General features: G+C 51.6%; 1 protein-coding gene across 1 annotated transcript in view; it reads left to right on the plus strand.

Annotated features, from left to right (window-relative positions):
• Positions 1–3,445: 3,445 nt before the first annotated feature.
• The window catches only part of G6PD (glucose-6-phosphate dehydrogenase), a 64,639-nt gene continuing 53,051 nt past the window's right edge, over positions 3,446–15,033 (plus strand). Inside the window, exon 1 of the mRNA XM_060252739.1 lies at positions 3,446–3,617. Coding sequence (XP_060108722.1) covers positions 3,489–3,617 — 129 coding nt within the window. The 5' untranslated portion in view covers positions 3,446–3,488. The remainder of the gene's footprint in view (positions 3,618–15,033) is intronic.

The raw sequence follows: 15,033 nt of genomic DNA on the forward strand, positions 1-15,033 counted from the left end.
AGGGGGCAGGATCAGGTTGAGTGGGGCTGTGGAGCAAGGAGAAGAGTGGGGTGGGAGGGGTTGTGGGGCTGAGGAAGGGGGTGATCGAGGAGAGGTGTGGGGTGAAGGAGGGAGGTGTGGGGTGGAAGGGGGCAGGATCAGGTTGAGTGGGGCTGTGGGGCAAGGAGAAGAGTGGGGTGGGAGGGGTTGTGGGGCTGAGGAAGGGGGTGATCGAGGAGAGGTGTGGGGTGAAGGAGGGAGGTATGGGGTCAGGCTGAGGAAGGGGGTATGTGTGGGGTGGAAGGGGGCAGGATCCAGCTGAGTTGGGCTGAGGGGCAAGGAGAAGAGTGAGGTGGAAGGGGTTGTGGGGCTGAGGAAGTGGGCAGTCGAGGAGAGGGGGGGTGTGGGATCAGGCTGAGGACAGGCGGTGGGGGTGGGGTTGCAGGACTTGTTTTGTAGGGGAAAGCCCAGCAGGAACTCATTTGCATGTTAGGCCACACACCCCCTGGCACCAAACCAGCCATAGCTGCATTCCTGTGCGTTCCTGCTTAAAAAAAAACAGCCCTGGGGGGTTCGTGAGGGGCAGAAGAGGGCAGGATCGGGTTGAGTAGGGCTGAGGGACTGGGGGCAAGGAGAGAGGGCTATGTGGGATGAGAAGGGTTATGGGGGTGAGTGGGGTTGAGGAAGGGGCTGGTTGAGGAGAAGGGTCAGGCTGAGAAAGGGGGGGTTGTGTGGGGTGGAAGGGGGCAGGAGTGGGGCTGAAGGATGTTGGCAAAAGAAGGGACCATATGGGGTGAAAGGGGTTATGGGGCGAGTGGGCCTGAGGAAAGGGGTGGTCGAGGAGAGAGGGATGTGTGGGGTTAGTCGGAGGAAGGGGGTTTTGTGTGAGGTGGGGCAGGATCAGGTTGCATGGGGCTGAGGGATGGGACGGAGGGGGGGGTAGGAAATGGAAATGTAGGGTGAAAAGGGTTATGGGATGAGTGGGGCTGAGGAAGGGAGTGGTCGAGGAGAAGGGAATATGTGGGGTGAAGAAGAGAGGTGTGAGTCAGGATGAGGGATATGTGTGGGGTGGAAGGGGGCAGGTTGAGTGGGGCTGGGAAACGGGGGCTGGTGGTCAAGGGGAAGGTACCATGCGAGGCAAGAGGGTTTATGGGAAGAGTGGGGGTGAAGATGGGGGTTTGTGAGGTGGGCATGTGTAGGGTGAAAAGGGGATGTGGGGGGTTAGAGTTGGGCTCAGAAAGGGTTTGCATGGGGCTGAGGAATGGGGAGTGTCACGGAGAAGGGACCATGTGGGGTGAAAGGGGTCATGGGGGCTTAAGAGGGGAGCATATGTGGGGGAAAAAAAAGAAGACATGGGGGTTGGGCTGAGTTGGGCTCAGAAAGGGGGCACTTGTGGGGTTAAATAGGGCAGGATCAGGCTGAGTGTGGCTGAGGAACAGGGAGGTCAAGGAGAAGGGACGTGTGTGGGGTGAAAGGCATGGGAATAAGGGGAGGTGGAGGTGTCCTGTGGGGTGGGATAAGGGACGGCAAGGGAGGTTGAGTGGTAAGGGGCAAAAGAGAAAGGGGTCTCCGGGTTAGGGACTGTCTCAGGTTGTTGTGGTTATAAGGCCCCCTTCATGCTTCCCTCCTCCCTCCTGAATATTGGAGTATATTTTCCTCCTCTTCCCCTCTCTGATGCGGACCTGACAGGCTTGGGGGGGGGGGTCCAGAGAGGGTGACATAGGGTGGGCCAAGCACAGGCGCGAGGGCAGACAGACAAAGGGAGGTGGCGAGGACTCAGCATTAAAGTCTCTGTTTTCTTGTCCTCCTTTCTTTTGCGGTTTTCCACCTCCCACTCTGAACCCTGGTTCTTTCCTGGCTCTGCCCACTAGCCCACACTTCCTCCTCTGTTCATGGCATTCAAGCTGCCGGCCGGCTCCGGGGGCACGTGGGCAGACGCTGGCTTGCCCCCCCCTTCCAGGAATTCAACTGTGTTGAGATTTCTGCCGCTCTTAACTTCTCCTTCTCTCTCTGTTGCCACAGCCTGTTGAAGGAAGAAAAGGCATGTGACTTGAACTTTGTAGGTTCAGAAAACTGCCCCCAATCAAAGACACCGGTTTTGCTTCTCTGCATTCCTGTAATTACCCCTCCCCATTAATTCATTAATTAAAACATTCATATACGGCCTCTTCGCGTGCCTTAAGGCAGCTTGCAATAATAGTTTAAAACATTTTCAGGTACAGCCGAAAATAAAAAAAAGGCAAACCCCAAATCTCTTCCGCCCCTCCCTCCTTTAAAAGATATCTGCCCTGAAGCTGTAAGGGCTGTGATTCTAAGGAGGTGACAAGCATGGGGGGTGGGGAGGTTTTTAAAAAAAAACTTCTGTTGTGATGATTTGTTACTGATAACCCTTTCACAGAGAGAGAGAGAGAGAGAGAGTAAAAGCAGCAATTTTTGGTGGGAAAGCAACAAAAGAACATGTGAGAAGCCATGCTGAATCAGGCCTAGAAGCCCTCCCACTGCTGCCCCCCCCCCCAAAGCACCAAGAATACAGAGCATCACATGCCCCAGACAGAGAATTCCATCTATACCTTGTGGCTAAGAGCCACTGATGGACCTCTGCTCCATGTTTATCCAATCCCCTCTTGAAGCTGGCTATGCTTGTAGCTGCCATCACCTCCTGTGTACAAAATTACATTTTTGAAAAAGTCCGTTTAATCTCCCCTTTTCCTCTGCACGGGTCTTCATGTTTGAATTGCAAACCCTGAGGGTGGATCCTGGGAACTACATGTAATGTACATCCTCCCCACCCCCCCAATCCTCTGGAGAGCCAGTTTGGTGTAGTGGTTAAGTGTGCAGACTCTTATCTGGGAGAACCAGGTTTGATTCCCCACTCCTTCACTTGCAGCTGCTGGAATGGCCTTGGGTCAGCCATAGCTCTGGCAGAAGTTGTCCTTGGAAGGGCAGCTGCTGTGAGAGTCCTCTCAGCCCCACCTACCTCACAGGGTGTAAAGGAGATTGTGAGCCGCTCTGAGAGTCTTCGGAGTGGAGGGTGGGATATAAATCCAATATCTTCTTCTTATTTTCTGGGATCACCAGGTATGAAGACAGGTTTTCGTAGACGCCACACACACACGGAAGGTCACTTTTCCTGGGTGCCCTTTTCCTTACCAAGGCTTTTTCTCGCCTCCAACCGGTTTCCCCACAGTTTTGGACCCGTCTAGCTGAGCAAGGTGGAATCTGGCAGCCGTTGAGTCAGTACTTGCGTGGCATTGTCAAAACGGCATGGCGGGTGCCGAGCTGAACACCTAGGCAGCAAGTTGAGACTTGAGTCCAAGGGATCGATCCGGCGTTTCTCTTGGCACGGCTGGTGCCAAGACGGGAAGAAGGAGTTGGAAACGCTGCTCGCCTGAGCATCCCTCGCTACCGGGTGGAGAGGGGAGGGCAAGAGGGCGGGAAGAGACGGGGGTTCTGCCCACGTCGCCTCACCTGACCGACTCCTTTTCCCCCCAGGCAACAAGACTGCCATTATGAGCCGTCATCCAGTCCAGGAGGAGCTCAGTCTCGAGGTTGTCTGTGGGATGCTACGGCAGGAGCTGTGCGAGGGGAATGATTTCCTCCAGTCGGATACCCACATCTTCATCATCTTGGGGGCTTCGGTGAGTTTCCGGGGTCTTGATGACAGGGCGTCAACGCGGGCCGGAGACGGTGGCCGTTCGGATGAGGCGGAACGAGACTGTTCCTCGGAGCGGTAGACTTAGCCTAGCTGGAGGAGAGCCCGTGTGGCGGAGAGGCGTCTCAGTGGATGCTTCGAATGGAGGTGTTTCAGCGGATGCTGGAAAGGATGGGACCAGCGGTGAAGGCACAAGCCTTCTGCGTGAGACAGCACAAAAGGGCTGCGGAGTTTGGCGGCCGGTGACATCAATTTCTGTTTCAGTAGTTCATCTGCTTCTTGTGGGCGTTGAGCAGGGTTCGCTGGGGAAGTAGGGGGTGGGGAGGGACGGTGGCTCAGTGGTAGAGCACCTGCTTGGGAAGCAGAAGGTCCCAGGTTCAATCCCCGGCATCTCCAAAAAAGGGTCCAGGCAAATAGGTGTGAAAAACCTCAGCTTGAAACCCTGGAGAGCCGCTGCCAGTCTGAGAAGACAATACTGACTTTGATGGACCAAAGGTCTGATTCAGTATAAGGCAGCTTCATATGTTCAGTATATATGTTCATATGTTCAATAAGAATGTTCTGCATTGTGCAGGGGGTTGGACCAGATGGCCCTTGGGGGTCCCTTCCGGCAATACGTTTCTGTGTCTACATCTGTAAAACTCCCCTCCCGACAGCACATTTTTTCCTGTAAGCTTTCCTCGTGGTCCAACGATCACGCCCATGGAGATTGATCAAGATGGGTAGCCGTGTTAATCTGTCTCTAGCAGTAGAGAAGACCAAGACTTTAAAGACTTACGAAATGCATGGCAGGGGATGAGGTTGCATGATATAGACAAGCTGGAACGGGTCCAGAGGAGGGTGACAAAGATGGTGAGGGGTCTGGAGACGAAGTCCTATGAGGAAAGGCTGAAGGAGCTGGGCATGTTTAGCCTGGAGAGGAGGCGGCCGAGAGGTGATAAGATCACCATCTTCAAGTCCTCGAAGGGCTGTCATCTAGAGCAAAGGTGGCCAACGGTAGCTCTCCGGATGTTTTTTGCCTGCAACTCCCATCAGCCCCAGTCAGCATGGCCACCGGCTGGAGCTGATGGAGTTGTAGGCAAAAAACATCCGGAGAGCTACCGTTGGCCATCCCTGATATAGAGCAGTGGCCCCCAACCTTTTTGGCACCAGGGACCGGTTTCGTGGAAGACAATTTTTTCAGGGACCGGGGGTGGTGGTGCTGTTTTTTTTGCCACTCCAGGCTGCCCCCCCCCTGCCCATGCCACATACCTGCTCCCCATAGGGGGGGTCTTTAAATGGGGAGGGGAGACGGGCTGTTTCTGCCTCCCTCTCCTATTTAAAGACCCCTGCCGATCAGCTGATTGGTGGAGGTCTATAAATGAGGGATAGACTAAGGTCACAGCGGCTCTTGCCCCTTCTGCCAGCCCGGGACTCAGGTGGACGAAAGAGGCAGTGGCCTTGCAAGGGGAGGCAGCCTTGGAGCAACGCCGCGCTGCCTCTTCAGTCCAGGGCTGCTCTGCCTTGCTCCGCGGCCCGGTTGCTAGCAGACCACAGACCAGTACTGGTCCACGGCCCAGTGGTTGGGGACCCCTGATATAGAGGATGTTGTGGAATTGTTTTCTGTAGCCTCAGGTAGGACCAGAACCAACGGGTTGAAATTAAATCCAAAAGAGTTTCCGGCTCAACATGAGGAAGAACTTCCTGACCATTAGAGCAGTTCCTCAGTGGAACAGGCTTCCTCCTTGGGAGGTGGTGGGCTCTCCTTCCTTGGAGGTTTTTCAACAGAGGCTAGATGGCCATCTGACAGCCATGAAGATCTTGTGAATTTAGGGGGAGGTGTTTGTGAGTTTAGAGCGGTTCCTCAGTGGAAAAGGCTTCCTCCTTGGGAGGTGGTGGGCTCTCCTTCCTTGGAGGTTTTTCAACAGAGGCTAGATGGCCATCTGACAGCCATGAAGATCTTGTGAATTTAGGGGGAGGTGTTTGTGAGTTTAGAGCGGTTCCTCAGTGGAACAGGCTTCCTCCTTGGGAGGTGGTGGGCTCTCCTTTCTTGGAGGGTTTTCAACAGAGGCTAGATGGCCATGTGACAGCCATGAAGATCTTGTGAATTTAGGGGGAGGTGTTTGTGAGTTTAGAGCGGTTCCTCAGTGGAAAAGGCTTCCTCGGGAGGTGGTGGGCTCTCCTTCCTTGGAGGTTTTTAAACAGAGGCTAGATGGCCATTGACAGCAATGAAGATCCTGTGAATTTAGGGGGAGGTGTTTGTGAGTTTAGAGCGGTTCCTCAGTGGAACAGGCTTCCTCCTTGGGAGGTGGTGGGCTCTCCTTCCTTGGAGGTTTTTCAACAGAGGCTAGATGGCCATGTGACAGCCATGAAGATCTTGTGAATTTAGGGGGAGGTGTTTGTGAGTTTAGAGCAGTTCCTCAGTGGAAAAGGCTTCCTCGGGAGGTGGTGGGCTCTCCTTCCTTGGAGGTTTTTCAACAGAGGCTGGATGGCCATCTGACAGCCATGAAGATCTTGTGAATTTAAGGGGAGGTGTTTGTGAGTTTAGAGCGGTTCCTCAGTGGAACAGGCTTCCTCCTTGGGAGGTGGTGGGCTCTCCTTCCTTGGAGGTTTTTCAAGAGGCTAGATGGCCACCTGACAGCGACGAAGATCCTGTGAATTTAGGGGGAGGTGTTTGTGAGTTTAGAGCAGTTCCTCAGTGGAAAAGGCTTCCTCGGGAGGTGGTGGGCTCTCCTTCCTTGGAGGTTTTTCAACAGAGGCTAGATGGCCATTGACAGCAATGAAGATCCTGTGAATTTAGGGGGAGGTGTTTGTGAGTTTAGAGCGGTTCCTCAGTGGAACAGGCTTCCTCCTTGGGAGGTGGTGGGCTCTCCTTCCTTGGAGGTTTTTCAACAGAGGCTAGATGGCCATCTGACAGCCATGAAGATCTTGTGAATTTAGGGGGAGGTGTTTGTGAGTTTAGAGCGGTTCCTCAGTGGAAAAGGCTTCCTCGGGAGGTGGTGGGCTCTCCTTCCTTGGAGGTTTTTAAACAGAGGCTAGATGGCCATTGACAGCAATGAAGATCCTGTGAATTTAGGGGGAGGTGTTTGTGAGTTTAGAGCGGTTCCTCAGTGGAACAAACTTCCTCTTGGGAGGTGGTGGGCTCTCTTGGAGGTTTTTCAAGAGGCTAGATGGCCATTGACAGCAATGAAGATCCTGTGAATTTAGGGGGAGGTGTTTGTGAGTTTAGAGCGGTTCCTCAGTGGAATAGGCTTCCTCCTTGGGAGGTGGTGGGCTCTCCTTCCTTGGAGGTTTTTAAACAGAGGCTAGATGGCCACCTGACAGCGACGAAGATCCTGTGAATTTAGGGGAAGGTGTTTGTGGGTTTCCTGCATTGTGCAGTGGGTTGGACTAGATGACCCTGGAGGTGCCTTCCAACTCCATGATTCTATGAGTCACTGCTCACTTCTTCAGACATCTGACTCGTGGAATCTCCACACACACCCCACCACAAATTTTGTTAGTTCTTAAGGTGCTTCTGGTCTCTTGCTCTTTTCTGCTGCTACGGACAGACTAACGTGGTTGCCCATCATGTGTTTAAAACATCAGTGGTGAGTCGTATTGGGTAACAGTTGGAAATGAAAACAGTCTGCGCTATTAAGGAATGACAATACAATGCCTATGGAAAGGAGTCAGCAGACAGAGTTGACTGGCTAGGAAAAAATGGCCAAGTGGCCACAGAATGAATCCAAAGTAGCATTTAAAATGAGGATGCAAGCAATTAAATTGCAGTGACTGGACACAAAAGCAATTGTAATAACTTTTGGTACCTTCCTGCTTCCCCCTTAATCAGCCAGCCCAGGAGGAATTCTGTGTGACTTGAAAGCGTGAATGCTGGGTTGCAAACACATGTCTCATTTGGTTGGTAATTGTCACTTGTAGGGATGGGAATGAAAATTGCTTTTCCAGCTAACTGCAGAAAAAATAGATTATTTGCTTCTTCTGGAAATAGGAAAGGGCTGGACCTGGTATGTGGACAATTAAGAAGGTGGTGGGCTCTCCTTCCTTGGAGGTTTTTCAACAGAGGCTAGATGGCCCTCTGACAGCAATGAGGATCCTGTGAATTTAGGGGGAGGTATTTGTGAGTTTCCTGCATTGTGCACGGGGTTGGAATAAATGGCCCTGGAGGTCCCTTCCAACTCTAGGATTCTGTTATTCTACTCGGGATGTGATATGCGGCCATATTGACTGTCATTCCCCTGTGATGTCCTGACATCATTGTGTTGCGATGGGTTATGTTCATGACGATGCAATGATAATGGACATAAGAACAGAAGAGAAGCCATGTTGGGTCAGGCCAATGGCCTATCCACTCCAACACTCTGTGTTACATAAGAACATAAGAGAAACCATGTTGGATCAGGCCAATGGCCCATCCAGTCAGACACTCTGTGTCACATAAGAAAATAAGAGAAGCCATGTTGGATCAGACCACTGGCCCCTCCAGTCCAACACTCTGTGTCACATAGGAACATAAGAGGAGCTGTGTTGGATCAGGCCAATGGCCCCTCCAGTCCAACACTCTGTGTCATGCAGTGGCCAAAATACACACACATATATACACACTGTGGCTAATAGCCACTGATGGACCTCTGCTCCATATTTTTATCTAACCCCCTTTTGAAGCTGGCTATGCTTGTGGCCGCTGCCACCTCCTGTGGCAGTGAATTCTACATGTTAATCACCCTTTGGGTGAAGAAGGACTTCCTTTTATCCGTTCTAACCTGACTGCTCAGCAGTTTCATGGAATGCCCACAGCGGCTCCTGCCCCTTGTGTAAGCTGCTCCATCTTCAGCTGGGGGTGTGCAGTTGTGTAAGCGGGCACAGCGATTACCGCACAGTGTGTAATCGACTTCCCTTTCGGTGGAGGGCTGGCAGTGCTTGAAGGGCACGTTCAGGGCGGGGGTGGCTGGGGGTTAGGTGGCTGATCCCAACGAAATCTTAGATTTAGCAACGCATTGGTAATCTGGTGCCAGTCCAGATCAGCCTGTGATACTAGCTCCCATGGAAGCTTGCGTTCTGTTCTCGTCTCCTACACATAGTTTCAAAATTTACTTTGTGCAAAGTGTAAGTGTTTGCTTGGGAAGGGGGAGAGACATTTCAGCCAAAGTAGCCATAATTTAGCGCAGGGGTGGCCAAACATGCTTAATGTAAGAGCCACATAGAATAAATGTCAGATGTTTGAGATCCACAAGACGGGGAGGGAGAAGAAGAAGACTGCAGATTTATAATAATAATAATAATAATAATAATAAATTTATTTTTGTATCCCGCCCTCCCCCGCCAAAGGCAGGCTCAGCCCTGCCCTTCTCTTTGAATCAGAGACTCAGAGCGGCTCACAATCTCCTATATCTTCTCCCCTAACAACACACCCTGTGAGGTGGGTGGGACTGAGAGGGCTCTCACAGCAGCTGCCCTTTCAGGGACAACTCCTGGGATAGCTATGGTTTACTCAAGGCCATTCCAGCAGCTGCAAGTGGAGACGTGGGGAATCAAACCCAGTTCTCTCAGATAAGAGTCCGCACACTTAACCTCTACACCGAGCTGGCAGGCAAATAGATGGGGGAAGGAGGTGGGTGGGAGAGGTGGAAAGAAAGCAACTTTAACTTTAAATGCATTCTCCAAGCCACAGGCTGGCTTGGAGAAATGATTTAAAGAGAGAGATGCCTTCTCCAAGTTGGCCAATGAGATGGTGGGGGCTTTGAGAGTCACGGAATATGTGTAGAAGCGTCACATGTGTCTCCTGAGCTGCAGTTTGGCCACCCCTGACTTAGCACATTCACAAAAGTCAGCCCTTGGAGTCATTTGTGGTATCTCTTTTCTTTTGTTTACACGGTTTCTGCGGGTAGCCATGTTGGTTTGGTGCAGAACAGCTGGGTTCAAGTCCGGTCGCAGCTTAGAGACCAAGAAGGTTTCCAGGGTATGAGCTCTGAAGATTCAAAGCCCCCTTCGTCAGCTACAAGTCAGAATGGGTACAAGGACTCAGAGGTCTGCACTCCTACTTGTATCTGACGAAGGAAGCTTTTGACTCTTGAAAGCCTGTACCTTCACCATCTTAATTGGTCTCTCAGGTGCTCCTGGATTAGAATCTGGCTCTTCTCCTGCAGACCAACATAACTTGCCCACGAAAGCTGATAACCCCAAAATCTGGTTGGTCTCAAAGGTGCTAACTAGACTTGAAGTCTGGCTCCCTCCCTCCTGCTCTTTTTTGAGGGGGGGGTGTTTGGGTTTGTGTGTAAGTACGAGGCGACAGTGCCGCATTTGCATTTTGGAGGGTTTTTTTAAATGTCTCGGGCTGGCTAGGAGAGCCAGTTTGGTGTAGTGGTGAAGTGTGTGGACTCTTATCTGGGAGAACAGGGTTTGATTCCCCACTCCTCCATTTGCACCTGCTAGCATGGCCTTGGGTCAGCCATAGCTCTAGCAGAGGTTGTCCTTGAAAGGGCAGCTGCTGTGAGAGCCCTCTCAGCCCCACCCACCTCACAGGGTGTCTGTTGTGGGGGAGGAAGATAAAGAAGATTGTGAGCCGCTCTGAGACTCTTCGGAGTGGAGGGCGGGATATAAATCCAATATCTTCATCTACCTCACAGGGTGTCTGTTGTGGAGGAGGAAGGTAAAGGAGATTGTGAGCCGCTCTGAGACTCTTCGGAGTGGAGGGTGGGATATAAATCCAATATCCTCATCTACCTCACAGGGTGTCTGTTTTGCGGGAGGAAGGGAAAGGAGATTGTGAGCCGCTCTGAGACTCTTCGGAGTGGAGGGTGGAATATAAATCCAATATCTTCATCTACCTCACAGGGTGTCTGTTGTGGGGGAGGAAGGGAAAGGAGATTGTGAGGCGCTCTGAGACTCTTCGGAGTGGAGGGCGGAATATAAATCCAATATCTTCATCTACCTCACAGGGTGCCTGTTGTGGGGGGGGAGGAAGGGAAAGGATATTGTGAGCCGCTCTGAGACTCTTCGGAGTGGAGGGCGGGATATAAATCCAATATCTTCATCTACCTCACAGGGTGTCTGTTTTGCGGGAGGAAGGGAAAGGAGATTGTGAGCCGCTCTGAGACTCTTTGGAGTGGAGGGCAGGATATAAATAAAATTGATGATGATGATATAAATCCAATATCTTCATCTACCTCACAGGGTGTCTGTTGTGGGGGGGGGGAAGGGAAAGGAGATTGTGAGCCGCTCTGAGACTCTTTGGAGTAGAGGGTGGAATATAAATCCAATATCTTCATCTACCTCACAGGGTGTCTGTTGTGGGGGAGGAAGTTAAAGGAGATTGTGAGCCACTCTGAGACTCTTTGGAGTGGAGGGCAGGATATAAATAACATTGATGATGATGATGATGATGATATAAATCCAATATCTTCATCTACCTCACAGGGTGTCTGTTGTGGAGGAGGAACGGAAAGGAGATTGTGAGCTGCTCTGAGACTCTTCGGAGTGGAGGGCGGAATATAAATCCAATATCTTCATCTACCTCACAGGGTGCCTGTTGTGAGGGGGGAGGAAGGGAAAGGATATTGTGAGCCGCTCTGAGACTCTTCGGAGTGGAGGGCGAGATATAAATCCAATATCTTCATCTACCTCACAGGGTTTCTGTTGTGGCGGAGGAAGGTAAAGGAGATTGTGAGCCACTCTGAGACTCTTCAGAGTGGAGGGCGGGATATAAATCCAATATCTTCATCTACCTCACAGGGTGTCTGTTGTGGGGGAGGAAGGGAAAGGAGATTGTGAGCCGCTCTGAGACTCTTGAGTGGAGGGCGGAACATAAATCCAATATCTTCATTTACCTCACAGGGTGTCTGTTGTGGGGGAGGAAGGGAAAGGAGATTGTGAGCTGCTCTGAGACTCTTCGGAGTGGAGGGCGGGATATAAATCCAATATCTTCTTCTTCTTCTGGCATGCTGACGAGCAGGTGCAGCTGGATAATGGAGTTCCAGTACAAGGTTGAGCGGTGTTATGGGAACACTGCTGGAGTAATTGGCATTTTAGAAGCCTTTCAACCCTTGCCCTCAGAATGTCATTAAGAGAGCCAGAGGCAGTGCTTAATATTATAATCGCCGGGGCCTCAGGGACGAAGCCTCGCTCTAATTGCCCAGAAACAGGCTGTGCTGCACTTGCCCGTCGGAGAGGGGAGGGCGCTCCACTTGTGCTCAGAGGCACTCGCGTTTTACAATAATGCATCAGACCTAGTTGTTAGATGGGCCCAAAGGTGGGAGGAGGCAGTGATAAAAAGAAGGGTTAAAGGCTAAGTTGGTGCGGCTTCCGGCTTGCAGAAATATATAGTGCTTGGCGACGATGGATGTGCCGTTGCTGGGAGGTGGCGGGGGGGGCGCTTGCAGATACTGCTGATACTATAGCTGGATCGGAGTCCAGTAGCATTAGAGACCAAGACGATGATTTTTGCGGCGTCATCCTGCTTCCTTTATCAGATCCAATTAGGAATGGAGATCTCTGAGCCTTCGAATCCCAGTCGGAAGGTGGGAGAGGTGCGGCAAAGAAGAAAGTCAGGATGCAAAGGCACAATGCGCGCCATCTGGTTGGGAAGAGAGGACTCAGATCTCCGTTCCCGCTTGCATCTGACAAAAAGGAGGGCTTTGACTTCTGGAAGCTTTATACCCCCGAAATCTTGTTGGCTTTTAAAATACTACAGGCCTCGAAACTAGCTCTCCCTGCTATATATGAGCTGCATTTGAGAGACCCGCATCAGAGAGCCAGTTCGGTGTAGTGCTTAAGTGCAAGGGCTCTTATCTCGGAGGACCGGGTTTGATTCCCTACTCCTCCCCTTGCAGCCGTCGGAATGGCCTTGGGTCAGTCATAGCTATCGCAGGAGTTGCTCTTGAAAGGGCCGCTGCTGTGAGAGCTCTCTCGGCCCCACCCACCTCACAGGGTGTCTGTTGTTGGCGGGGGGGGGGGGGAAGATGTAGGAGACTGTAAGCCGCTCTGAGTCTCTGATTCAGAGACAAGGGTAGGGTATAAAGCTACAGCCTTCTTCGTCTTCTTCATTGCCGTCTTCTTTGTCTTACGATGCTGCTGGACACCTTATCCCAAATTTCCTAACTCAGATGGTTTCAGAAGGTAGCCCTAGAACAACTAGATTTGACCAGACCAGTAGCAACTAGGAGGCCAACAAGATTTTTTTTGGGGGGGGGGTATGCACTTTTGAGAGTTGGAGCTCCCTTAGCCAGGTAGGGAAGGAACTTTGACTCTGGAATTCTGATGCCCTGAACATTTCATTGGTCTCTACGTGGTCCTGGATTTGAATCTATCTTCTACAGGAGATTGGCATGGCTAATCTCTGAAACGATCTTCACGATGATGCTGTAGAAATTTCTTTACTGTGCAAAGGCCCAGGTGCCGAGGAGTCCTAGGCTGAACCCCATGAGTCCTCAGGGCAGATGTGCGCAAGTAATCCGAGTATTGTTTAATTTTTAAAAGGATTTATAAAGTTTAGTTCAATTTCTACCGATATGAAAGTTTATTCCGTAGCCAATACATTGCCCTAAAATCATGCGGCGAAAAAAAACACAAGGAAGCTATTCATTGGCTTAACTACCTAACAGTTTTTAGAACTCACATCAGGTGGCACAAACCTTAAATTCAAAGGCTGAGGCTCAGGCGCCCTCTACGCTGCTAGCGATCGCAATCAGTGTTCCCTCTGAGTCTTGTGAGCAAAAATTCTACATTGTGAGCGACTGGCATTAAAAGGTGCGAGCTACTGACATTCAAGTTGTGAGCTCCTGCATCAATTATTGTGCTCTGGGAGCATTTTTCCCGAGCGACGACAAAATTGTGTGAGCTGGAGGCTAAAAAACTGTGTGCTAGCTCACACTAACTCAGCTTGGAGGGAACACTGATTGCAATTTGTTATGTATGTGAATACATGTGGGACCAAATGGTGTTCCGGCCTGGCTCATTGGAGCCTGAAGGATGAGCTTGGAGACTTAGGAACGATGGGGCAATAGGATCCAAATCCTAACTGCCCTGCTCCAATCACAGGCCCCCGGCTGGTTTGAATGGCCCAATCACGCACTAGCGCGGGAACACAGTAATGTATATAGTTGGCCTTGTGGGGCCCGTTCGGGAGTTGAACTGTACAGCCATCTACCATGCTGTATGCAATAAAGAAGAAGAAGAAGATATTGGATTTATATCCCGCCCTCCACTCCAAAGAGTCTCAGAGCGGCTCACAATCTCTTTTACCTTCCTCCCCCACATCAGACACCCTGTGAGGTAGATGAAGATACTGGATTTCTATCCCGCCCTCCACTCCGAAGAGTCTCAGAGCGGCCTACAATCTCCTTTCCCTTCCTCCCCCACAACAGACACGCTGTGAGGTGGGTGGGGCTGGGAGGGCTCTCCCAGAAGTTGCCCTTTCAAGGACAGAGGCTCAGAGCGGCCTACAATCTCCTTTCCCTTCCTCCCCCACAACAGACACCCCGTGAGGTGGGTGGGGCTGGGAGGGCTCTCACAGCAGCTGCCCTTTCAAGGACAACCTCTGCCAGAGCTATGGCTGACCCAAGGCCATGCTAGCAGGTGCAAGTGGAGGAGCGGGGAACCAAACCCGGTTCTCCCAGATAAGAGTCCACACACTTAACCACTACACCAAACTGGCACTGGTTATCGCTGCCGTTAAGAGCTTGTTATCACGGCTGTCACAATTCTTCAATGCTTAGAACCCACAATTCTTCAGTACTTAGAACCCACTATATTATACATTTCAAGCTGGTCGTAGTTCAGACCTTCAGTCTGTCAAAGTCCCCGCCGGTCTCTCTCCTTCAGGGCCTTAGCTCGCGATATCAGGTGAGGACGACATCCGATCAGAACACTCTTCTAGGAGAAGCCTCTAGACAATGACCTCATCCCCCTCCTCTCTCCCTCCCATCACATGGACCGCAGGTCCTCGAGAAGCTAACTGCACACTCCCATCTCTGCCCTTGAAGATAAGAAGGGTGCAGGTCCAGAGACCAACACCTGCAGGGTGGACCAGGCCCATTACTGTCCGCATTAACCCATGAGGGGGAGGCCGGGGTACTTTGCCTCTCATTGGCTTCCAGTGAGCTATTTCTGCCCCTCCCTCAACGCGCTGTTCCTTACAACACTGCCAAATTGCACGGTGTGGTCAAAACTGATGGCTCGTCTTTTATTGTGGTTGCTTTGACCGCCCAGCCTCCGCTTGGGTATCCCTGCCTGTAAGGCGAGGCGGCCCGACGCTGGTTGGAGCCGCCCAGTGAACGACATAGTTCTGTTCAAAAGAGGAGGAGGAGGTCACCGGGCGCTCACGCACATGCTAAAAGGGGCGCACCGGGTTTTGTCGAGTCACGCGTGCGGTGCAATCCTCTGGTTGAAAGAGGGAAGTGAGCCTTCCGGCGACGGAGGGAAAAGCA

This window comes from Heteronotia binoei, chromosome 13, assembly GCF_032191835.1.
Source record: "Heteronotia binoei isolate CCM8104 ecotype False Entrance Well chromosome 13, APGP_CSIRO_Hbin_v1, whole genome shotgun sequence".
NCBI lineage: Eukaryota > Metazoa > Chordata > Lepidosauria > Squamata > Gekkonidae > Heteronotia > Heteronotia binoei.